This window comes from Charadrius vociferus, unplaced genomic scaffold (assembly GCF_000708025.1).
Source record: "Charadrius vociferus isolate BGI_N301 unplaced genomic scaffold, ASM70802v2 scaffold38, whole genome shotgun sequence".
Taxonomy (NCBI): domain Eukaryota; kingdom Metazoa; phylum Chordata; class Aves; order Charadriiformes; family Charadriidae; genus Charadrius; species Charadrius vociferus.
In genome coordinates, this window is record NW_009650176.1 from 153,059 (window position 1) to 179,399 (window position 26,341).

The 26,341-nt window shown below is 39.0% G+C and overlaps 1 protein-coding gene across 1 annotated transcript in view; it reads left to right on the forward strand.

Annotated features, from left to right (window-relative positions):
* The window catches only part of CFAP46 (cilia and flagella associated protein 46), a 106,770-nt gene extending 81,777 nt beyond the window's left edge, over positions 1-24,993 (forward strand). Inside the window, exons 48-52 of the mRNA XM_009892735.1 lie at positions 1,468-1,570; positions 2,751-2,863; positions 5,232-5,313; positions 5,618-5,754; positions 24,836-24,993. Coding sequence (XP_009891037.1) covers positions 1,468-1,570; positions 2,751-2,863; positions 5,232-5,313; positions 5,618-5,754; positions 24,836-24,993 — 593 coding nt within the window. The remainder of the gene's footprint in view (positions 1-1,467; positions 1,571-2,750; positions 2,864-5,231; positions 5,314-5,617; positions 5,755-24,835) is intronic.
* The last annotated feature ends 1,348 nt before the right edge of the window (positions 24,994-26,341 follow it).

The following is a 26,341-nucleotide window of genomic DNA, read 5'->3' on the forward strand; positions in this document are numbered from 1 at the left end:
GTATCCTGCATTGTAGATAATGCAGAAGAGCTTATGCTTTTAATTTCCATTGACAATTGAGTATCATGCTGCTTTTATTCCTACCTTCAAAACTTTAGAGCATCTTTTTGTTACTTGCTTGACACAAAGAATGCAATACTGTTAATTGAGACTTCTGCATGTAATAGAAGATGTATTCTTTTTAATTGTAGGCACCAATTAAACGTGATTTACCCTCTAATTGCTTTCCTTTTGATACTCATAATTTTAAATGTATCCTTTCACAAACTATTATCTAAGGGTATGAGTTAAACTTTCTTTTTTGTTGTTTACATTGCATTGATTACACTTAACTATTGATCAGATATTGTGGACCCCTATAATGAAGGAAGAGAAGCAGGTAATATATATTAAATAATATTTTCTCCACAAACTACCCATGGAATTTAGAAATTTTTGTAACAGAAAATGAAGTCATGACATCAAGATGTTGACAAAAAAACTTAGCTTTTCATCAGAACAGTACCACTTATCACCTATCAAATGGTGCATCAGTGAAACATGAGGTCACCCCTCAGCCTCCTTCTCTCCAACGAAACAAGTGAGCGCTCATCCGCTCCTCACAGGACATTCCTCCCAGCACTGTCACAGCTTGGTTGCCCTCCTCTGGATGCATTAATTCAGTCTGACACAAACACTTTAAGAATACAATTTTACCTTACTTTTTCTCCGAGTGTGTGCAGTAGTTTAACTGATTCACATTTGTTAACAAATTCACATGTATATTAAATGCCAAAAATTGGTTTAATGGAGGTTTTTTAACTGCAGTTACTAAACCTAAACTCAATGCAAAAGAAGGTACTGAACGATCAGTAGCATAATCGAGTATGTCTCCCTACGTTTGTGGTTTCTTAATCACAGCAGATCTAAACAAAACACTGTTTACCATCTGCTCAATATCTGGCTCTAGAGTGTATCTTTAATTTGCAGTAGTGTGAAAATATAGTCAAAAAAGAGAAGATTAATAATCATTAAATATGCAATGTCCTTGGAGAGCAGAGGTGGGTTTGGAGTCTTGCTTTCTGAAATCAGAGCTCTGGAAACTCAGATATTTTCTCCATCTACTTAAGTCCTCTCTGAGCCTCTGGAACAGAACTGCATGAGCAGTGCTGGTGTTTTCAACTCGTTACACTTTTCTCCGGGTATCTAGAATTCTTCCCTTCTGCTTTTAAAGTCTCTGTCTACCAAATAATCCTTGTCAGTTATAAAATATACCTTTCAGATGGTAATTACAGACAATTTTACTCTGAAAATGTCATGATTGCTGAAGTTTTAAAAGCCAGACTTTGACTTCAAAAAACTTAAGATTTAATGATGGCCTAAAACCCCCTAAATATTATATTGAGATTTTAAAATGTTTGAAACTAAGATTACCCAACATCCTTTGTAGCATCTTAAGCTCATAATGACGAAATTCTGTTGTTACAGAAGCCTTAAGGCCTTCCCAAAAAATAAAGGAAATCCTAGAAAAATACTGTGACCCATTTACACTACGGTGGGAAGGAGTTATTGGCAGCATACGTATTCCAAGGTTTGTAATATATTATCTGCTTTCATGTTTTATCCCTGTTTCCTTTTTAAAATTGTGCCTATTCCCAGAGGCTTCAGTCATAAAATAGAGTCATGTGTTGCTGAGCTGGTAATCATGTAGCTAACCACTGTCTTTGTTTCAAACACATGTTTAGATTTGTAGACAGATATGAAATACAGTGCCGCAAAGTGATTTAGCTTTGTATTTGTAGATAACCCAATTTTGACAAAAAGTCGACTGGTGCAGTCTTTGATGACTATTTTAAGTAGATGTGAGCATAAATGTAATTTCTGGCTTTGCTATAGCTGGTTTTAAATCCAAGTATTAAAAACTATAGCATCTCCATGCACATTGAGTCAGTGCTAAGATTGGAGCACAGATTTCAGAAGCAAAGGAGTGCAAGTACATCTTACAGTTTATGATTTCAAACATCTGATCGTGAAACTAATACCATTTTATGGACTTTATCCACAAACACACTTTATTCTGTATAGAAGGATGTTACATTTAAGATCATAGCACTAGAGGGATAAAAGGGATCTCGAGAGGTCAAGCAGTGACAAGTCCTGTAAGTGAGTCAACACTGTCGTCACTGGACCTTCCGTTATAACTGCTGGTTTGATCAGTCCTTTGAAATCTTCTCTACTTAGGTAAAATGGCTGTGTCGGTACTTCAGTGTTTCTTCATGGCAGTTACAAAGATTGTTACCTGTTACCAAATTGCATGGGTTTTGCTGCCAGCTAGACTGATTATTCGCATCTCTTTTCAAAACCCAATTTCTTCATATCCTGATGGGTGCATACACAAATACTCCCATTGAATGTTAGACTAAATACTGTTATTTCAAAGCTGTACAATGCATTCATCAATGATTTTTTTTTTTAAGGAAAATCTTATATTTACTTAGAAATACATTATGCCTCTTGTTTACTATGAGATGTTACGAAACTAGGTATACCTCTGTATTTAAAAAATTATTATTAATTGTCCATGTGAGTTATTACACTTTCCATAGAATTCTGCAGTCTTGTTTGTCTCCTTGCTTTGTGTGCTGACTTTTCTTATAAATATTTCTGGAGTAAATAGCACTGAAGTGTTTGCTATGGTTAATTTCTGAAACATATTCTTGTAAAGTAGTAACAGAAAAGTAACTTCCTTTCTTTCTTCTTCCTTCCTTCAGCCAAGCAGAATGGGAGCAGCTGCTGACAAACTGCAGTGCATTTCTCTTCTATGGGATGGAGAGATTCATGTCTCATGTTTTACTCAACAGACTTGTTGCGTTGAACATCCCAAGTGAGATAACCAAACTGAAAAATGTTTTTTTTTAATTACACCACCTTTTGTTCCCAGTGGTTTATTTCATACGGTATCATTATCATAGCACTGATGTTAGAAATTAAAGGCTTTTTTCAAGATCCAGGGTTTTAGTTGGAAAAACTTTGCATTGTGTAGATTTTATTCTGTTGCACAGCTTTCTTGTTATTCCTCACAAATAAGTTTAGTCCTTCTCCACTTCCAAATGTTGGAATTTCTTACATTCCAAAAATTGAGTCATCATCTGATGGTTTTCCCAGTAACTCCTCTCCTTTTCTATGGAATTTAGTATTTGGTAGCAAAGTATTTGTTATTGTTAAGAACAGCCTCTGTTGTATCGCTTCGCCAAAATTCCTCATTGTCTGTCAAGACTGGGTTAATGCCGAACAGTTACTCTGGTATTATGGAGTATTTGTAGACTCTGAGAAGTTTTTTGTTTTCCTCTGCTTCTTCACAACTTGTTAGTCTTTCTGGTGTTGTAGCCTAAGGGTTAGATTCAGGACTGTTTTTTTGGATTCCAAATCTTCATTTCTCCTATTCCCCTCGCACGTCTGGAAGAAGCTCAACTTTGGAGCTCTGCTGCATTTGTCAGGGTGGCTGAATTGCGATGTTGCTACATTGTGTTGACATGTAAAATGGAGAAGGACAGTACCCATCAGATTGCCCTGCAAAGCAAGAGGAAGCTTCTTCAGGAAACGTTGATTTTCAAAGTGGTTTAAACATGTGTATGCAAATATTACTGGAAATCAAGAAAATAAGTCTTCCTATATACATTGGTCACTCTTGAAAATGAGGTTTCAGATGTCTGTAAGGCAGATATTTACAGTTCTGGCAACTTTTGGAAAGTTCCTGAGCGCCTTATTAACCCTCACCCTGCGTCCTGCTCTTAAAATATGCCAGGATTAATTCTCCAGTGCATCTTATTTTCTTTAATGGAGAATAAATTAATTTCAAATGTATCAATTTTAGTCTTCAAAGGATTGTTCTATTTTCTGACCACCTACACAACTTTTACGTGTTAGCTGGTAAAATTACTGTTGTCTTGCAGACTGAGTTTGAATCTATTGTAGAGCCAATCTTGTTAAAAGTACTTTTATTAATAACTCTGAACTGTGTCTGAGGATTCCGAGGGCTCTAACCTGGACCAAATATTATTAAATATTGGTGGTTGTCATTTACATGACGAAATAGAATATGTCATTGCTGAACCTGGTTATGAGACTAGGCTGCGAAAGAGGATGAGGTGGTTCAGCAACTCCTGAAATGCAGGTTTAGAATGCAAATTAACCTTTCTTTATGGGATAATTAGCAGGGGGTAATTCACGAAAGGCTAGAAGGAGGTGTTACGCTTAAGCAGAAATAATCAGTTAAACATCAGTAAGGTAGGGAACGACTGCTTAAGGGGCAGAATTACAGAACAGTCAAGAGGTGGATCACAAATTAAACAACGTCATCTTGGTAGGGAAAAAAAAACACCACCCTGAGGTCTGTATCAGGGTAACTATTACAGGAGTTTTATTTGCACATATATAAATAATTCCCCATTCTACTTAGTTTTGCAAAGGTCTCAACTGGAGAAGAATATTGACCAAATAGAACAAGTTATCAGTGGAGAACATTAAGAGTGGTCAGAAGGCTATAGCACAGATTTGTGTGCATAGTTTTATTAATGAATACGTATGTGCGTTCATATGTATATATGCATATCAAACATACCTTAGGAGGAAAGATTGACATATTGAGGGGAGACATGATAATAATGCTCAAGTATGTCAAAGGCTTTCCAAGCAGAAAGGTAATTTACTTCTCATCTGCCTGGATTACGGGAAGAAGTAACAGGTTTAAGCTGCAGCAAAATGAAAAGTAGGGAAAATTTTTAATTGTACGAGTATTCTAAGTTATTTCTCTGGAGGCTTTTGAGGAAAATAAGGAATTTTTGAGATGTAACTTGATCCTAACTTGTGGAGAGGAGCTACAGTACATAACATTTCCATACCTTCATCTTAGAAGAGTTTGTAACTACAGAATTGAGTCATGTAGATACGTCATTAGCCTGTAATAAGATGGTATGTGGACTTCATTATTAGTTATACTAAGATGGCACAGGAAAAAACCCTGCAAAACACTGTGGAAAAGTGTAGCAAAGTTACACCAAATAATGTTATGATGACTTCATTAGTGTTCTTTTACTTAATACTTAACAATTTTGGCTGAAATACATAAATTTTGTATTAGTTGTTTAGACTGTGCTCAAGAAAGTCATTAACTTAAGAATATTTACTTATATTTATTATGTTGGGCATTATTCTTAGTGCAAATACCATTGCTATAACATATTTTTTTCCAGGGTGCCATTTGATGATACTTCTAGATCTGGTGCGATCAAAGCAAAGTTATCAAAGAATTGCAAACTCTGATATCCACAAAAGGTAGGATAAAGTTTATTTTGGTAAAGCCTACAATAAGGCAGATTATTTTTATTTCAAAGCAAAGGCTTTTTTAGCCTTAAAAGCACCTCAGTATTTTCCTTGCTTTTAACTTGACAAGTGGCAGGGTTTATATGCTATTATTCTATGTCTGTTCTCTTCTCCTCTCTTCTCCTCTCCTCATGCAGTCCAGCATGCCCTTTCCCCTTCTATTAAAAAACACTGTATATAAAGCAAAGCTATATTTTTTATATATATATTATGTACATTTTTAGTTTATTGATCTCATACTTTTGATTTTCTTTAGTTGTCTACATATTGCTATAGAGAGCCCAACAGAGACAGCAATGCTTCTCAGCCTTACCGGTGTTCGTTCCATAATAGCCAACCAGTGGTACACTACCTTGCAAGAGAATGCAGAAAGGCTAGAAATTTTGTCCGAGAGTAAGTATTTGTGTTCATCTTTGTTTGCATGTATATTATTTCAGACATTTGTATGTATCCACTTATGGACTGTGTATCTGCTTGTCTCCCATCTCTCCTCTTTCTTTTCTCCTTACCAAATTTTGCCCGGAGTTTCTATGGGAGGTAAACTGCATGAAGGAGCTGCCATGTTGTTGACAGGTTGATCTTTCAAACAGAACAGTAACCTACTTAAATCAGTTTTAGTGGGGGGGGGGTGTTTATGGTCGTATGGTAAGAAAAGGATTTCTGTGGTGAGGAGGAGCAGTGCCCAAGGACTTGGCAATCTGTAGTTACATAAACTATGGGGAAAACAAAAGCTGGAGATAACTCACATCTTCAGAGATACAAAACTAAATCTGTAAAGGTATCCTTTTTCATTAAGTTTTAAATCTGAAGACATCGGGCTGCATGATTGATATGTTCCTGTTTTTCAAAACTTTCCTAAAAATCTCACAGAAATATTTCTTTCCAGGTTTGTTGAGCATTGGTAGGACAACTGGGCAGACAGTCCATATTCTTCAAAAGAGTACGATTCACAGGGAAAGGGATTCCATTAAAAGTAAGAATTAAAAAGCTTAGTACAGAAGACTGGCAGCGCGTGTTAACTAGAACCTTGCAGACCTATGGGTAGTTCACAGGTATAAGTGAAATCTTTCAGATGAGCTATGACAAATTTTTGTGACACTTCTTACAAGAATTGAGAGTGGGAAGATGACTGGTACAACACTGTAATTGGAGTAGCTGTATTTTACATATATAAAATTTTAGGGAGACTGTCATAGCTGACCAAAAGCTGAAATTAACTTTCCACTGAACTGTAATAGATTGAAGTAGTGTGACTGAAAAGTTGCATCAGGAGCATGACATGAACAATATAAATGGTATGGATTATAGACTGCAAAACAGTAATTTGAACCTGCAGTGATTAGACAGTCTGCATTGTAAGGGGCACACTATATATACAAAATTCCAGCGGGCATCTTGTTGGAGAGAGGAGAAGGATTTTTAAGTAAAACAACTTTTAATATATCCTTTATAAAATTAAATAGATATTTTCCACTGTATGGGACTTGTGTCTTAAAACAAGGGTAAATAAAGTAACATTCACACTGTCATAGAATTGAAGAGACAGAGAGTTCAGATCAGAAACGTTACCGGGTTTTCTGGTTTGGTTTTTCAGAAAATGCTTCTTGGATTTAGTGGCAGTTAATATTATAAAAAGAATGTAAAAAGAACCACAAATATTAATCAAAGAGGAGATGTGATAAATTACTGCACTTAAAGCATTCTTATGTTCAGTCATATTCAGAAATAATAATGTTTTTAAAATATTTTTATAGCAGAAGCGGATTCTCACAGCTCTCCTAGAGACAAAGCAGAAGAACAGACCATTCACATTTCCTCAAATCTTCCTGCAACTCATCCATCATTTTTTAATTGTGTGCTATATGGTTTACCCAACATAATTATGATGTAATTTGTGTCAGAGTTTTCATAGTAGGAATACCACTACGCTCTGCATAGGGCACACTTTGCATTTAACAGTGTGGCAGATACTTATTTCTACGTGGCCTAAGGAGAGATGAGCTTAAGAAAATGTGTGTTTTGCTGATTTCTGGTTCAGAAGTAAACAGTTTGATATTAGGGTAAGTGTCAGGAAATATCAAAGAACCTTTAGTTTAGAGATTTCAGTTAGTACTCTAAGGTTTTCTGAACTCAGTGAATCCCTTAAAAGAATTTGGTGATTACCAACCCATCTTAAAGGAAATTACGCTAGTATTTTTTGGCATTGATGCATGAGCAGAATTGTAATGTATCACTGTCAGTGCTTCCATTTGGAAAAACTTCTCCTTGATGTCTTTTGTTTTTATGTGGAAGATTTGTCAGGAGCACAGCTGAAAAATTTACCAAGTCACCTTATTCTGAGTAAATTGTTTTTTAATTTTTTCTATAGCAGTAACTGCAGTTTAATTAGAAAACAAGGTAGTACTAAATAAAATGTTTAATTAGCTTTGCTTTCTTTATTTCCCTATAGTTTTCCTGAATAACAGATGAAGACATATTAAATTATTCCAAAATTCCAAATAACATTATTACATGTATAGATTTTGTAACGTGCTCTGTTAATCAGCAATGCATTTTTAAAATACATACTTTAAAACTTTATTTGTAGTGATAACAGTAGAAATAAATGGAAAATAATTTAGCACTTATGGAAAAGACAAAGCTTTGATCATTATTGCAACTAAAATCAGTTAAAGAGTCTCTATTTTTTCCAATAAAATGGTGATGTCTGTTTCCTGTGATGCATTTTTTGGTGTTCCTGATAGAGCATTATAACGGCACTGAAAAGATACTGGTTTTGGCTACCTGCTGTGCTGTAGTTAATTAGAACCTGATAAGAGTTAGAGGGCTATATAGACCATGATTAGAAAATCATGGCATGCGAAATATTTTTTTTATGCACACAATAAGTTTGTGCTTCCTTCCACCTTGCTCTCACAATTTAGTTAGATGATGTTATGTCAACTGCAGCTGCTCTGTAAAACTGTTCCGTAACATGCACGATTTTATTCCCTTTATGCGTAATTTTTTTCTTTTTTTTAGACATGGGAAATACATATTTTTTTTATGGCATGTATCTGTGCATTCAGTAACAATACAAATTAACTAAGGAAGAGATCATAGACTGTACTTAAGTTATCCAGCCTGAAAATTAAGGATTCAGTGTAAGATATTTTCAAGCCTCTGAACTTGCCGTGTTTTACCACGTACTGGGATGAGTCCCTTTCCACAAGTTCTCACATTTATTTATTTGTTTGTTTGTTTGTTTTTAGGACTTACCAGGTACCTTTACATTGCATCACTATTACACAGCTGCTTTTTAAAAATCCCATGCTCAAGTGGGAAGCTCAAGTACTTCTGAGTTTGAAGAAGCAATTTCTCTTGAATGTAGCAAATGTCTGCACTTGTTGTTCAGTATAGCAAGGGTCCAGTATATTGTTAATTTTTTTAATTATCTCCCAGATTAATATTCACATCATTCTCCAACACATTCATTACTATGAAATTGTATTTCCCTGCTGTTAATGGCATTTGTTACCTGGAATGCCATATTTCTAGTGCTGTCTCTCTTTCTGTAGCATAAAAGGCTTTAGAAAAAAAGTGTATTCAGTGGGAATCATGAAACCTTGTCTGCCTTGCTACATTACAGTTTTCATGAATTTGTATTAACTTTGACCTTCATGAAACTAGAAATTTCATAAATAGTACAGTCCAGAAAAGTTTCGATGCTTCAGAAATGACAGTGTTGTTCTTTGAGAATAATCCAGGATAAAACCTGCAAGATTGCAAAGGTTAGAAAAACCATTGATATCCAGGTACAATGGGCTTATTCAATAGTTTACTACTGTGGTTTTATTTATAAAACTGATGGAAATAACTTAATCTACCAAAGTGTTTTTCTCAAAAAATATTCCCATTTGTATTTGATACTTTAGCCCTAACTACATTGCCGCAACCTCTGTCAGAAAGATCAATGAGTATGACCAAAAATTTCTTTACATTCTGACAGCACTGCTTTATCAGAAAGTATTGATAAAGAGTAATGGCCTTATCCAGGAAACCTCAGACCTGTGAGCTTTACTGGTTGAGAGTAAGATATTGGAAATACTAATCAGAGAAACTGTGGCAGAATACCTACAAATGGGTACCATGTGCTGGGTAAGTGCAGGAAAAGTGGGTGGCGTGCAAAATCTGATAATATGTTTGATTTCTGAGGCATTAAAAATATTTGACTTAGGGCCATGAGGTGTAGTCATAACTAAATTGCCTGGGGTGTTAGGAGAGTACTCTCTGTATCACTGTGCTACATACCAGTCAGTAAAATCATTAATAGCAGTAGGACTACATGAGTTAGATGATAAACTGTACTTTAGATGACAGTGGATACACAATAAGACATCTGGTTCATTCCTTCAGGCATTAGTACTGGAAATAATAGCTTCTTTTCCATTGTATGTTTGTAGCAATATGCAGTGACATGATTGTACAAAAGTAGAGAGTCACTTCAGGAAAAGATATATAGTAGAATTTGGAATGATTTCAAAAGAAAAACAGTGTAGACAAATTAACATCTCTTATATTTCTTTTAAATTAACCATGGCAATTTAACAAAAGAGAAGAACCTGCTTCTTACAGAGAGGAAGGATTCAAGCAGCTCAGCTGATGCAGGTTTAGAGTTCAGAACGTGTATCTGTTACAGACAGTAAATAGGAATGCGACTGAGCAAGGAAGGGTTGAGAAGGAACACTGTAGAAAATGTCTGTTTCAGAACCTGATTTGAATAAGTAACTAAAACCTTAAAATTTTCTGATATTCTTCAGATTGTGATTGGAAGCTTAGATAGGAGGACTCTTCTGTCAGGACAAAATGAGTTTTAATTAGGAAATATAAGAAGGCCCCACTTAAAGTTAATGATGAATGTGCTGGAATATAGAATCATAGAATGGTTTAGGTTGGAAAGGACCTTGAAGATCATCGAGTTCCAACCCCCCTGCCATAGGCAGGGACAGGTCCCGCTAGACTTGGTTGCTCAAAAGCCCGTCCAAACGGGCCTTGAACATCTCCAGGGATGGGGCCTTACATTATTACATGCAGAATCAGACAACAGAATGGAAAGCGATTATACGAGAGTATTTTTTCCATTCCCATTTGATCTTCTGTCCTGCAAACAGCACCACAATGCTCATGAAAACCAACGCATTTCTGCTAGTCACCACTCTCCCTAATTCCTCAGACAATTACTTCAATAACCACTTTTCCGAGATTAAAAGGTAATCTTTAGGAGTATAAAAGGGGTTTGAAAAACAGGATCAATCCAGCATGACAAAGGATGCTGGCAGCAAACTACACAACTCCTGCCCAGGCCCTAATTAAGCATGGTCAGTTGGAAGGGAGAGACGAGGCATCACTGACTGCCTACAGCCTGCACACCCAGAGCTGCAGTCATACATTGCTGGCTCATGCTGAGCTTCTCGTCAGTCAGCACCCCCAGGTCCTTCTCCTCAGGGCTGCTCTCCAGCCATTCCCCGCTGAGCCTGTATTTGTGCTTGGGATTGCCCCGACCCAGATGTAAGACCTTGCACTTGGCCTTGTTGAACTGCATGAGGTTGGCTTGGGCCCACCTCTGCAGCCTGTCCAGGTCCCTCTGGATGGCATCCCTCCCCTCCAGTGTGTCTACCTCCCCAAACAGCTTGGTATCATCAGCAAACTCGCTGAGGGTGCACTCGACCCCACTGTCCATGTCTGCGACAAAGATGTTGAACAGTACAGATCCCAGTACCAACCCCTGAGGAACGCCGCTTGTCACTGCTCTCCATTTGGACATCGAGCCGTTGACCGCAACTCTTTGGGTGCGACCGTCCAGCCTCTTCTTTATCCACCGAGTGGTCCGTTTGTCGAATCCATGTCTCAGCATTTAAGAAGGTAAGTGCTAAATTTACATCTCTGTCACACACACAAACATTTTCTGCAATTTAGAAGTTTTTACAGAAATTTTATAGTTCTCACTTGAGAATTTTAGGGTCAGCCAACTCTGTTCCAAGAAATGGGACATGACACATCATTTAGGGCATATTCACCAGACCAGATAGAAATGTTCCCATTTATTGTTGAGTCATTTGGCCATCAGCTGAGAATTCTAGGGCAGCACCTACTCAGGTGGAGTCTAGAATGGCGGGGGGAGAGTAGGAGTAGAAAACCAAAAGAGGAAAAGAGAGGTTCTCAGGTGTCTTCTGTGATCATGGAATGGAACAACCTGAGGTTTCAAGCAGACTGTGGAGTGGTCTAGGTGAATATCATCTTGGTTCAAATCAAGGTTCAAAAAAAGTGAGGTGTTCTCATAGCAAGTGATCTGGACTGTGTCGTGGTTTGGCCCCAGCCGGGAACAAAGAACCACGCGGCCGCTCACGCAACTCCCACAGCCGTGGGCAAAATCAGAAGGAATACGGCAGAAACTCGTGGGTTGAGATAAAAGCAGTTTAACAGAACAGCAAAAGCAAGAGAAAACAGTAACAGTAACACCGGCAAAGGAATATACGAACGCGATTACAGTGCTGCCGCTCCGCAACCGGACCCGCAGCCCGCTCCAAGTCCCGACTTCGTGCCCCCTCCCCCGGCTCGCTCCCCCCCCAAACCTGGGCATGGGTCACATGGCATGGAATACCTGTATCCCCTGCTGGCTCCTTGGGAAAATTAACCCCATCCCTGCCAGAACCAGGACAGACTGACAATAGCAAGCTTTCTCCCCACAGAGTGAGCCAACAGATGGTGGCAATAAAAGCAAAAGAAAAAGGATCAGAGAGGGATATGTTTATCTTGTAGTGGCCTAATATATGAGACCCTCAAGAGGATCATTGGCTTCAAATTATTTGGAGAACTAAATAGTAGCATAGTCATACAAGGTGCCATACTGAAGGTCTTCGTTCTTTAACATTAAATATGAAATGAGTGGATGAAAATTTCCATCTGCAGATACAAAAATGGAATTAAGACTGTTGATTTTTACATATACGATTTTGTATAGGAAGAGTACTCCCTAATAACTGCAATGGAAATAGTCATGATGGAATGCTGATGTGATTATTTTAAGTTATTCATTAAGTACATACGAATAGCAAATTCAAAAAGGAAAGTCCTAGTATTAATATTGTATAGATAGAACCATAGAATGGTTTGGGTTGGAGGGGACATTTAAAGATATTTAGTCCAGCCTGCTGCCCTGAGCAGGGATACCTCCCAACAGCCCAGGTTGCTCCAAGCCCCATCCAACCTGGCCTTGAACACCTCCAGGGATGGGGCAGCCACAGCTTCTCTGGGCAACCTGCGCCAGGGGCTCACCACCCTCAGAGTGAAAATTTCTTCCTAATATTTAATCCAAATCTCCCCCTTTTCAGTTTAAACCCATTCCCCCTCATCCTATCACTCCATGCCCTTGTAAAAAGTCCCTCCCCAGCTCTCCTGGAGCCCCTTTAGGCACTGGAAGGGGCTTTCAGGTCTCCCCGGAGCCTTCTCTTCTCCAGGCTGAACCCCTCCAACTCTCCCAGCCTGTCCTCCCAGCAGAACGGCTCCAGCCCTCGCAGGATCGCCAACAGGTCCGTGTCCTTCTGATGTTGAGGGCTCCAGACCTGGACGCATACTCAAGGTGGGGTCTCACAAGACTGAGAAATTATTTTTATTATATTGAGAAATTAAATATATATAAAAAAATTTAAATACTTTTATTGAATAAAAAATACTTTTCTACTTTTTGGAGAAGTATTCTAGAGAATACTCACCATTTATTTGATTGTGAGCTCTTAATTTTTAAAATATTATATATTGTTTAGCAACTTGGAGGAAAAAATCCTACTAATGACCAAGGAATAAATTACAGTAGATACAACTTAGGATGTATGAGCTCTCTACTAGCAAGACATTGGCATAAGCCCAAACAACAAGAATAAAAGCTTCTGAAAATATTTCATCTACATGGCACCACATCGTTCCCTTGCACTGTGTCCATTCATACAAGAAATATTAAACAGTTAGTGCCGTTCCATGTATCAACGGCTTTAAAATAACTTTCTGAATTATGTCTCAGCAACATAACAAATCACATTATCAATTAGCTTTAATAACAGAAATGACATTTCATAATATATTTGAGCATGAAAAGAATTGGTCAGCTAAAATTTATGTAATCTAAAAAATGTGAGGAGAAAAAAAAATCACGGTGAATTTATTGATAATACTCTAGAACAAGAACGTCATTTGAGTAGTAGGTCGCTGTCCAAGAAAAGTGGGTAGTCCGAAATGGTCTACAGGGAAGACCTGCAGCAAGTTTGCTGCAAAATGGTAAAACAAAAGAAAAAAGGAGATGCTCTGTCATTCGTCCCTGGTGTAACTGCTCTAAAATTAAACTGCCATAAGCAATCATTCAAGGGGTTCTCATCACGCGTTACTCTCTCCAAAGCTGGGAGAGCTACTCCTCTCGGTAGGGCTCTCCCCACTTTACAAAGGGACGTGGTAGAGCCGATATCGAAACTTGGCAGCTGGGGCCTGTGGGTATTTGTAGGCAGGGGAATTCGAGCAGATTTGAGGTCGTTGTAAAGATGCATTCCTCTGACTATAAGCCTATTCCTGAGTTTGACCACTAATTTGATGGCTTTACAACGTGCTAAGCCTTCTGACCCCTGCTTTGGCACCTTGTCTGACCTGAAATCTATCCAGGAGGAGGAGGAGGTCAGAGAGGAGCCGACCATCCTGTGTGAACACAAACCCCTTCCTCTGTGTTAGGGGCAACAGCTCAACAGCCGCAAAGCCACGAGGAAGAGCTTTTCAGAGTACCTCTGGGTATTAATTCATGCCTCCAACTGAAGTGTCTTTATGTGGATACAGTAATAGAGGGTTACAAGCACGGATTTTAGGAATGTGGCCAAGATAAACCTGAAGGCATGTTTATGTGCCCTGAAATGTTTATCGGTCTGTGTGAGACCCAAGACATTATTTGGGTAATGAGCAGATGGAGCGCTAGTGAGAACAGAACTTGGGTGGTCTTTCATGACCCTGGTAGGTACCATTTTCAAAAGCAGTAGTCATACAAGTCTTCATTTAAGTATAAGAAGAGAGGAAAGAAATTTAATAAATTGCAGCTTTCCAGAGGGCTGCCTGAGGCTTACGGTATGAGGAATAATTTTAGATCACTTAATCCCATTTTTACAAAAATGCAGTATGATATGTTAACAATGTTGCTGATATGTAAAGCGTGAATTACAATATTCCCTGAAATCTGAATCTTGATGTCTATTGATATATGTGTATACATATTTTTTAAAGATATTCAAATAAACGTTGTGTTCACAGTAGTACATCTACCATAGAATGTGTTCTTCCACTGTTAAGAGAGTATGCATATACTAAGTCAGTGTTAAGTTCAGTACAGTTGAAGGCAGCAAAATAAAGACCCCTTTCAGAAGTAAAGGGCTGTACCTTAAGCTAAGAAGATATAAGAGGGAAAGATATAAAGGGAAATATTCTTCAGTAATCATAATCTTGAGCCTTAGTGTTTTGTGTCACTATCAGCAAATGAAGATAATGTTGATAGAAATGATATACATTTGATGAGCTTTCTGAAAAACTTCAAACATGGTATCTCTTTTCACTTAGCTTTTCAGATCAGTGGCAGTGTCCATTACTATGGGAAAAATTACGGGAGATATTTCTTTCTCACTGAATTTCTACTGTGATTTATTTTTCCTTTATTTCATATAATACTTCAGCCTGACACATGATGGCAGAAGAGGGTGAAAACTGGCAAGATGAAACCGAATATCAGTATCAGTACTGAGCTCTACTACTACATTCTTTCCTATAACTGAATGTTCATGACCTATCGCTTTTCTTCTTGGTCTCATACTTGACATTTACCATTTGAAATTGTTAGGAGAAACTAGATGTCCACAAAGATGAACAGCTTTTCCAGACATCTCCAACACGGCTGCCCTAATTAGGAATTTGTGCTTATTTTCTGAACGTACGTCTGAAAATATTTTTTATAATGTTCTGTATTTCCATCTAGCCTTTTCCATGACTTATTTTTTTAAACAAAGTAAAGTTACTGTCACAAGACAAGTTTCTTACCAGAATGGATGGTTCAGACTTCTGGCTTTTTATGGACCTACTGTATCCATCTTTAACACTTTGATAATTCAAGACTTGACGTAATAACTTTTCCATGCCACAGGGGCACTGAGATAAGGTACAGATAAGAACACTGAGGTAAAGTGAATAAGGTTCATTATTGTCTAAAACTCTTTTTAATTTTTTTTTTCTTAATTTTGCACAAGTATGTCAATTGTGAAAGAAGTCGGTAGTAGCTCTGCTGCAGGGAGAGTTGGAGCAAAAAAAAACCCCAAAACTGGGTTTTTCAAAAGCACGGCTAGTAATTTTCCTGAACAAGCATAATCTGCGCTGACTTCCTTATGAAAATATTAGGTATTATGGGCGTTTTATTATCTGACTGGGTACTGGGTACTAGATCGTACTTATTAATCATACCACAGGAACAGTGTCCACACTGCCATTCTCCCTCTTCTTTTTCTGTTTAATGCCAAGATTTGAAGAGACAGATCACTGCTCGCAGTTTGGTTTGATGAGCACAGCGCAGCCATGATCACAATCAGTCAGCAAGGGAAAATGGTTTCATACTGTAGGCCAGAAGCATTCATTTGGAAGAGTGCTATGGATGGCGTGAAGAACAAGCTCCTAAGTACAAAGTGAACTTGAAGAGAGAAGTGACAATGGAATTACAGGTAGAGCTGTAATCTGCAATATCCTGGAAGTGAAGAGGAATGTGGGGGAAAAGAATTTGTGATGACAACATTGAGTCTGCTCAGAGCAGACACCTTGACCCTTGTTTAGTATTAATGAGCTTGTCATCTGAAGTTCTCAGCATTCTTGGAGCGGCCAGAACAGTCTGTTCTTCTACTGATGTGACAGGAACTTATCAATTACCTGTCAATACACTGTCAGAGAATTAACTAGCAGTTTCTGTTGGAAGAAGACAATGGGATTCCAAAAATATTTGCAGTTCTGTTATGTCCTCAGAATTTATCTGGACTTGTAACTCTTGAAGTAGCTTACAGAATATAAGATAAATGAGTATGAAGTGTGCTGCAGCTGAAGTATGTAGATGGCTGTCTATAATCATTTGGTTAATCATGATAGTGAGGTAGCAGTTAAATTGCATGTAACAATGTGTAATGTTGGCATAGCATTTAATAGAGAAAAAACTATTTCAGTACATGGTTATTAAATCAGGACCCCAATGTCACTTAGAAGTCATAAGAAATATCTAAACATACTGTCTTCATCATTGACTAATAATTAATAAAAGGCTGATATCTTGGCTGTTATGGGAGCTCTCACCTATGAAATCAGTGATATCCACAGAAAAAAAAAAAACATGCCATGACTCAGTTCAGAAAGGGTTTGGAGAGAACAGTGCCATCTTTTCCTCCTTGACCCATCTCAGTGAGTTTCATCCCACGGCAACAGGCTGATTGTCCTCCTTTGATAGCCCCAACTTGCTTGACTCCTCATACTGTTCAGGTTACTGGAGCTCCTTCCTTGTCATTGTGCGTCTGGTCCTCACTGGGTCTTTGTGTTTATGACGATTCACCTGTAACCTTATAACCTAACACCACAGGTAGGTGCTTTCTCCTGCGCTACTGCTCAAAACCAGATTCTAGCTCAGATGCACGTGGATAAAGACTTGCTGCAGTAGAGTGGGAATGGACTTCTTCAGCTGAGGAGGACCATACCATGGAGATACCCTGTCAGTACACTTTGCATATGATGTGTCTGTGCTAGCAAAATGTGAACAACTTCACTGTGTTCTGAATTTTTATCATATATGGAACAGAAACTGTTTTCAGCTTTTAAGCTGTGACAGCATAGCTTTAGCTTTTAATTACACGTGGTCTGTGGGGACACCAGATGGTTGAGAGGTATTTCATGTGTAGGACTTGTACTTTCCTGTGCTTTCCATGGCAGGGCTGCACGTGCAACTGGGTGCACACATTGTACATGCAGAAAAAGGGAAGTCTTTGGAAGTCTTAGTGACTTCCAAAATGGCATAGCAGCCAACACTGAGACATTTGTAACCAGATATCTCTACCAAGTATTTTTTACCCTGTTTTTTTCCTGACACAAAAGTGTGTGCTATATTTTCTGGTCCAGGCAGAGGCAGAATTTAAGCAGTACTATTCCCATAAGATGTTCAGTTTGCTCTTTTGGTATAGTCACATCTGTGCAATGGAGCAGCGTCTGCGTTGGTACCAGCATACTGCTTCTGTGCTATTTTTATAGGTATTTTTTTTCTCCTCCAGCAGAGTTCATTAGTATTTGTCCTGAATGACATTGACTTTTATTCCATCTGAAAATACCTATTTAGCATTTTTTGGTTATTAGTATTGCAAGTACTGACACTGGAAACCTAAATGGTACGTATATTGAAATAAATTTGCACTGGAGTTCTACAAGCCTTTCTGCTTCTTCATCAGTATGATTCAAGGGACACGGCCTACATCTGTACTCAATCAAACAGGGCTATGTTGGCCAATATAATCTAATTGTTTGACATTTTTATAGCAATTCATTGAGACTAAAGAGAGATGACTACATTAATATCTTGATGCAGCTAGATAATAGCTGAGCTAAAACTGATGTGCCAAATTACTGAGAGGCCCTTAAATTCTCTCACAGATTTTAACTCTTTGTGACAACGAAAAGGAAAGAGGCTTCGATATATAAATGTAATAAAGAGAAAGAATAGTACAATTTATAATATAAAGTATTATAATAAAGAACATTATCATAAATTTTCTAAGAATCTTCTCTTCACTAATCATTTGCAAATTATATTTCTCAATAATTGAGATGAGAATTATTGTTAATGTTCATGACTCTTTTTTCTTGGACAATCATTTTCACTGAGGTCAAAATTAAACAGAAAAGGTTTTAGCCGATAAATAGGTATTTTATCCCTCTAGCTAGACTGTGAACAAAGTTGTCTGCCCTGTGGACATCTGTGGGAACAGTCAGGGTGGAATAGTGGCAGAGGACTATCATGGAGACACAAAGCATATGTGGACACTGGACCTACTTAGGCTTGGACAAGTCACTTCATCTCACTGAAGGATCCCATCAAAACCCTCCCTCGGTTATAAGTGTATTTGTTGTGAGAAAAGGTCTCCTCTGAGCGGGGTCACAGAACTGCAGGTAAGAGCAAGCTGAAGGAGAGCGCAGGAGTGTTTTGTTTTGGGGGTTTCGGTCTGGACCTGGAAGAGAAGTGAGTGGTAGAGAAAGCAAGAAACAAAGAAAAAGCAGGAACTAATATTGCCACTAAAGCCAGAAACACAGACAAATGTGTTTATCAAACTTGGTTTGATTGTTAGTTGCCTTTTTGCTTCCAGAGCCTTGGCAATAGAGACTTGGTGTGGGCAAGTACAAGGTCTCGGTACTCAAAAGTGGAAACTGACATGTGATTAAGTGCATTTTTACCAAAAAACAAAGTAAAAATACTTGCAAAAGGCGTAACCGCATTATCATGAGATGTAAATGGATTAATTAGAAGTTAATCTCCACCCTCCCTACTTCAGTGCTGTGCTGGAATGATCCTGCTTATGATGAACTTTTGGTTGAGCAAGTCCTTAATAAGACTCTCTGCCCTTCTCCATGCCCTTTCTCTTTGGGCAGGTAGTGTCTCCCCTAGGAGAGTCCTGCTAGTGGGCAGGGAGGTGAGTTGATCTTATGACATTTTAAAATGTACTCTTCCTCTAGATTTGAGGCTATGGAAAATTACTGTTATCCCAAAGGAACCAGCACAACCTCATAACACAACAGTAGCTCTTAGGCAACCATAATCTATATTCCAAAAAAATAAAAATGCTATTTACATTATGAAGAAGTAAATTGATGGATTATTGCTGATGTTTCTAAGCAAAAACATGAAGCAATTATCCCACAATATCGTGGAACTTTCATAGGAAGGGCAGTTATTTTGTCTAGGTTGCATCATTAAAATATAATAAATTATTACAAAGCAGAAGAATGGTGTAGTGTTAAGTTGCTAATTTTGAAAACTGTAGGTAATGCTATAAGACATTTTTTTTAGAAAAGGGGTGTGATTTCTAGGCATACTTTTGGTGGCAAAACAAAAATTCAAGGACACAAGAGGCTGTTTATTAGTCCACAGTCAAGTGTGGGCACATTGACTTTGGCAGTTTTCACACCTTTTAGTCATGAAATCTTAAGGTCTTTAACACCATCCATTGCATAACTTATTTTTTGTATATGGTAAAATGTTTGTGCTGTGCTCTTACCACATAATACAAGAGGCGTCTCTTCACTCACTGTGCGCAACTCTCTTTAAAAAAAAAAAAAAAAAGAGTCCACCACCCCACCACCCCTTTTTTTTGCTTGTAATTCTAACAATTTTTTTATTGTGTTACATTGAAAGACTTATCAACTTCTGGGGACTCTGTAACACTTTGTGTCAGGGCTAACATTGTTTGGTTGGACTACGACCAACACATGAAGGTGTTCACACATTTTAAAAAATACTCTCTGACTGACCAGCAGGAAAAAAGGTATTCTCCTCCTGGAAACCATTAAAGCGTTACTGAAGATATTTTAACATGAAAACTCCCACTGATTCTATTATTCCTTGTTTGTATCAAAGATGGGAACCTCTCAAAGAGACAGCATCTCACCAGAGACGGGGAATGTTAATGCTGGAGAACTGGTAAATATTTACAAAAAAACCATTGGTTTGTATGTGCAGAAGGTAAAAGCCAATGCCTTGTTAAAAAAAAATGGCTTTTCCCACAGTTATGGGAGTAGTTCTATTAACAAACCAACCAAAATCTGGCTCTTAACAGAAAGTACCTGTGAGGACCTGAAAAATAACAGTTATGGACAGTGAGAAATATTGCTGACAGCCAGTGCTTTACGTGAATGATTGATTAATTGTTGTTAAATACAGACTTTGCTTGGTGGAAAGTAAACATTTATGATGCTTCTATGGTCCTATTAAGACTAATTAATTCCTTCTCCAAATGAAGTGAAGACTAATTAGGCTCTAATATTAATTTCCTATTTGTTCAGGACCCCTGATTTTCATATCACCCTCTTGCAGCCTACATTTTTATGTCTGTGCTTGCTGCAAATCAGAGTGTTTGTATAGCAGGGTGGCAAAATGATATAATACAACCGTAAATGTAATCCGTTAACGTGTGCTAGAGGAGCTACTGCCGAAGGACAATTCAAATCTGAGCAGTGGTAGTGAGGCCATGAGCTACATGTAGAAGTAGACAGGAACTGTTTCTCCATAAACTCTCAAGACAGAGCTTCAGACCAGGAACACAGCTTTAGATGAGGAACCCTTGTGTGTCATTTAGGCCATGCTCAGGTGTTTATCAGTATATTTAATAAAATTATGAGCTTCTCTGTTGAAAATAAACTACTGCTATCTTCATGCTAATCCCACTGCTCCTAACAGACTATGAATAAATACTTGCTTATCCCTATTTCTCTCATATGCTTTCTTTACCTCCTGTATGTCTCCTGCTTCTCTGCTTTCTTCCCTTGATGACAGAAAGACGTTTCTCTCCAGGAAGCTGCTGGGGGCACTGTGCCATCCCCAGCCACCACTTCCTGTCTTTGACACTCCTGAAAGTCAGTGGCCCCTCATCTACCATGTTCTGCTTCTATGGCTCGATTACGCTCCCCTCTCTCAGGCTGCTGCATGTTTCACTCTCATAAATTGCTTCTCAACAAATGTCTGTTAACATCTATAAACATGGCTCTCCAGATTACATTTCCCGCTTGTTTCTGTGGTACTGATGACATCCTCCATCCTAATGTCCTGCACTGCATCTCACACTACTAAACATTGTTTTCCTGCTGATGCAACTCCTTGACCAGTCACTCAGGGCACGCGACTTTCTCCTTATCTCACCATCCTCTACGTTCAATCCACTACTACTGTGTCAGCTGCTCTCACATAACCATACCCTCTATTTCATTTTAGCCATACTTCTTTGATGTCCACAGTATCGATTGCAATGCGCGTAGAAGTTTCTTGTCTTCATAAGCAAGACTCTCCATAACTCTGTCCTGACTGCTCCTTGTTTGTTGTTACTCCTGTCAGTGAGTACAAGTGTTACCATCTTCAACATATTTAATTGGCTTTTTCATAATTATCTGTTGTTTTCCCCTGTGCCATTTTGGAGCTGTACAGTGTTTCTCTAAATTTGAGTTGACTGTGAAATCTGTAAACACTTTTTATCTTCTATATGTCTAAATACTACTGTCACACCTTTCATTAATTATCTGAATAACAGCAGAGCAGTTGAGTGCAAACAGTAAGAAAGTGGCTAAAATTTCTTTTTCATTTTAAAAACTAACACCTTGACAAAGACTTCTCTGTGAAAAGAATACTGCCAATGTTTTATTGTCATCCAGAGAACAGACACAATTTGAAGTGTCTAATAGTGTATAGGAAAAAAGGTTTTTTTTCTATGTTTTCTTACTATCTTCCAACTTTAATAACCAAAAATACAGAAAATGACGCAGTTTCTAAACAATTTTTAATTAAATATTTTTCTAAAGGTCAGTCCCTGAAAGTTATCTCAAAACTTGTTCCCATGAAGAAAATGTATATTACAATTGTTTTGGCACAGAAAAAAAATCACATTAGAACTTTTGCCTGTGAAGTTATTCCGGTGGCTGTCGCGGGAGCACTGCAGGCAGAAAGGCAGTGTGGGCTCCTGTACCTGATGTGGGGAGAGTATCTTGCCTCCTCTTTCTAGCGTTTGCTTGTGACTAGGCAAAAGGCAGCCGGGCTTAATGTCCTGACTTTTCAGTGTATTCCTATCTGTTCTCTCGTTCTGAGGATTCCTGTTTTGTTCCTATTGTGCTGTAGTTCTCCCCTTTCTTCATAAAAAAGCTCGGGTTATTTGCCTGCTCTGTGTGAAATGTGAGCACTGCCCTAAAGCTGCTCTATAACTACCCTTCCTTATAACGTTCTGAGTGCAGTAATTCAGAGCCTGATGTCACACTATCCACCCCGCCATACACAATGGTAGGATGACCTACGGCTAACCTCGCACTGGCTATTAAGGTATTAAGTGGGTGTGTTTCCATTTTTGTTAGTTGGAGACACTGGTTTTGACTATCTTTATAAACTGGTGTGGTTAATTAATTTATAGATGCAGACCAAGTTTTCCATCGTGAAATAGCCTAAAAGGGTCCCCAGTACCACTTCATCATGAGTGACTTGCACTGAGGATGATACAGCCAGTTATCAGGTGGCAAATCTCATTTTCACTTGCTATTTTCTAAGGTTTACCATGCATTTTTACATGGTGTTTTTCTTTGCCATTACTTAAGTTTTGATGCTCTCTTTTGTACTACAGAGCTGTACTCTACATATCCTCACCTTCTCAGAAGATAAAATAATTCCGTTGCTTTTAATTAAATACTAACACTTCTGCCAATTCTTCATGATTTAATACATCCAATACCATTAACATGTGATTAACCTAGGTCAACATATCCTTGAAAATCTGAGTCTTAAATGCAAGAATTTTTGCTTTCAAATCATATCTCACTGTTTTAATAGACTAAGAGTGCAAAAATATGTATACAAATAATTAGAGAATACCTTATCCTTCCTGTCTCACAATATTTCCAAAACATTTAAAAGAGGCATATATACCTATTCACTTTTCTGCTCTAGATCCCACAGGATTAATGGTAAAGAATATGAATCATGAAAGGATGTGGCTGTCGTAATGAGGTTCATAGCTTGGGTTTAAGATTGAGCACTGCAAAAATTCAAGCCCACTGAGGCCAAAATTATACTGTAAAAGACAATCACCTCATCAAATTTTGTGAGACGAATACATAGATGTCTTGCAGTGAATTCACACATGTGCAGCTCATGATGTTATTTGTAGAGTAACTCCCCTCTTTGGATCTTAAGGATTCTAAAGTGAAAACAGGAGATTTGAATCTGAACACTCCTTCGACTCAGAGAATATAAAAAGGATAAAATTCAGATTAATTCTGAGTCCAGGATGAGTTAAGATGAAGATCACAGTGTACAAAAATTGCTTATTAAAAAATGCAGGTTTAAAATGTTACAAATTGGGAAATGTTAAAAGGTTTTCCAACAACATGAGCTTCCTTCAGCACCCGCTGGGTTGCACCATTAAAGGTGGGATCGCAGTTAACCAGACTGCCTAAAGCAAGGGAGCCCTGGGCGCTCCCAGGAGTTACTCGCTGAGCGGTGCCTTCTTCCTGATGCTGTGCCCTTGCTGGAGACTGCGTCCATGCCTGGTGGTGTCTGGCACGGCAGCAGCTATCACTGGGCAAGGAAGACTCACCATGATGCAGATGTCTCTTCTGGAGCAATGGAAGAGGTACCCATCCTGCCCTCCCCACATCTGCTCATTCACTCCAGCAGCTCAGCTTCACCCCTGTCCTGCCCTCCAGTCATCGTGCAAGGTCTCCAACCACAGCAGCAAGACAGCGCTTCATGCGCGCTTCTCCCCTTGCACGGTTAACCACCATTGCTTCCTAGCGTCTCCTTTTCTGCAAAGGACATGCATTGTGGAAAAGGTTCGAGGAGATGTCTCATGCTTTTATAAGATGCAAAACGAGAGCGTGATTGGGCCCTTTGCACTTGCGGCTGTGCTATGAGTGGAAGGGGAAGTTGGGGAAAGGGGAAAAGGAGCAGGGCCAGAGGAACTGAGGACTTGGGGTGTTACGGGAAGGCTTTACAGAAACACACTCACTGAAGGGACCACATGTTACCTGTGCACATATAAAGGATCTTTCAACAGAAAGATCTTACTGAATAAGGGGGCTGACCTCTTCTCCCTGGTGAAAAGTGATAGGACAAGAGGAAATGGATTCAAGTTACATCAGATGAGGTTTAGATTGGATATTAGGAAACATTTTTTCACTGAAAGGGTTCTTAAACATTGGAATAGGCTGCCCAGGGAGGTGGTGGATTCGTCATCCCTGGAGGTGTTAAAAAAAGAGTGGATGTAGTACTTGGGGACATGGTTTAGAGGTGGTTTTGTCAGGGCAGGCTGATGGTTGGACTTGATGATCTTAAAGGTCCCTTCCAACCTTAGCGATTCTATGATTCTATGAATAATGCTTACATATTTGATGATAAAACCATCATCAGCAGTTACCTAAAGCAGGCGTGCATAGCTTCCTGTTATAACACGTTTGTCTTGGCTGTCAGGTGCACTATTGCCTGAAGCAGACTGTCCTTCCTCCCCCCACCAAGCTCAACGTCCCCTTCAGGAGCAGGGGTGCTGACGGTGGGACCCCTGCATGCACCCCGGGAGCAGCTGGTGACAGGGAGGAGGTGTGAAGAGTGCATGTGTTCTCCCACGTTATTGTCACTGCCGCTTCAGTGTCTAGATTGCCTCCACAGGGCTAAACCCACCAGAAGGCCAGGGCTGTGCGGGAACACCGGAGCTGGATTACTCCGTACATCCCTCGGTGCGCACGCTGCAGGGGGCCACGAGCAGCAGCGGGTGGCCAAGCAGTACCTGTGAGCACGCCGAGGCCAGGGCGGCTGTGGGGCCGTGACGCCCACACCTGCCCCTCCACCCTGGTGGGGAGCCGTGGCTTTTCCTCCTCCTGAGCACAAGAACTGTAAACAAGTCGGCCTTCGCGAGACTTCAGGGCTTCAGCATATGTTTCGCACTGTGTTTGTGTGTCACCTTCCCCTGAGACCCCACGTCCCCATCTGCTGCAGGAATGGTTCTTGACTTCCAACTCAGCAAAGTTCTGCTCTGGGCCCAGGGTTGACCACAGGTACCTCAGGTTGCCCGTCATTCCTTTTCAGAACAATACAGTTCTTTAAAATGTAACTTAACAAAATATGAAGAGAAGAAAAATCTGGTAGAAACAAAGTATCTTTATTCTGTATAAAGAAACTGTAATTTTTTGAAGTTAAACTGAACACTGGATGATTCATTCCATATCATGTTTCTGTTGCTAAGGCCTGTACAGTGTGCAGCTAGCGTAGCTTCTCTACACCGCTATGGAGCAACACTTGTTTTGACTGGCACGGTATTAATGTCTTACCTGGAAATAATATTTTCCCATACTAAAGCTTTTAAATATAGTCAGCCATGCCTTTTCCTCTAAAATGCATTCAATTAAGTATAGGTCTTATCCAGGATTCAAAATCTGATATGCCAGGTCTCAGCAAAATGGCATGTGGTGTTCACCAAAGGCTGTTTAAAACAGAAGTCTGTCTCTATTACACTCATGGCCTAGTTTGGTTTTGCACATGCCTGAGTGACATTCCACTAAAGCTAAGTATATTGCTGCATGTCATTGTGTGAATTAAATATATGAGATGGAATACAGCCATGCAAAGCTGGCAATTTCTGCTCTTTTTCACTGCTTACAGAAAGCGCATTTATGTTGCACTTCTTGCTTCTGATATCAAAGGTGTAATAACAAGTTAATGAAGTAGCTCAGTTAAAAGCATTGAGGCAGAAACAAGAATTAAAGGACCGAAGGGACAGAGACACAACTGCTCCTCAAAGGAGAACAGTAGTGTGGTGATGTTGGCTACGGCAAGTTGCCTACTGGGCTAGGATGTTGCTTATGCTGCCTGGAGAGGCATGCCCTCGCTCAGAACTGGGAAAAGTGAAAAGCTGCAGGTGGAAACACAGACATCCAACGTGCTCCAACGTAATGTGGCCCAGCACATATACAATATTTGTATTCTCTAATCATTGATTTCTGAAAATTGTAGTTGTTAAGAAACAGAAATAATAGTTGTCACCTGGAGGTATGTGGTCTCAAGAACATGACAGATTTTAGCTCTACGTAGTGTAGGCACATACGGGGAAAAACTTTTGTCCCACAAAGCTCAGCTTCAGAACGCTAAGCTGTGCTACTGGCCCTTTCTCCAGCATTC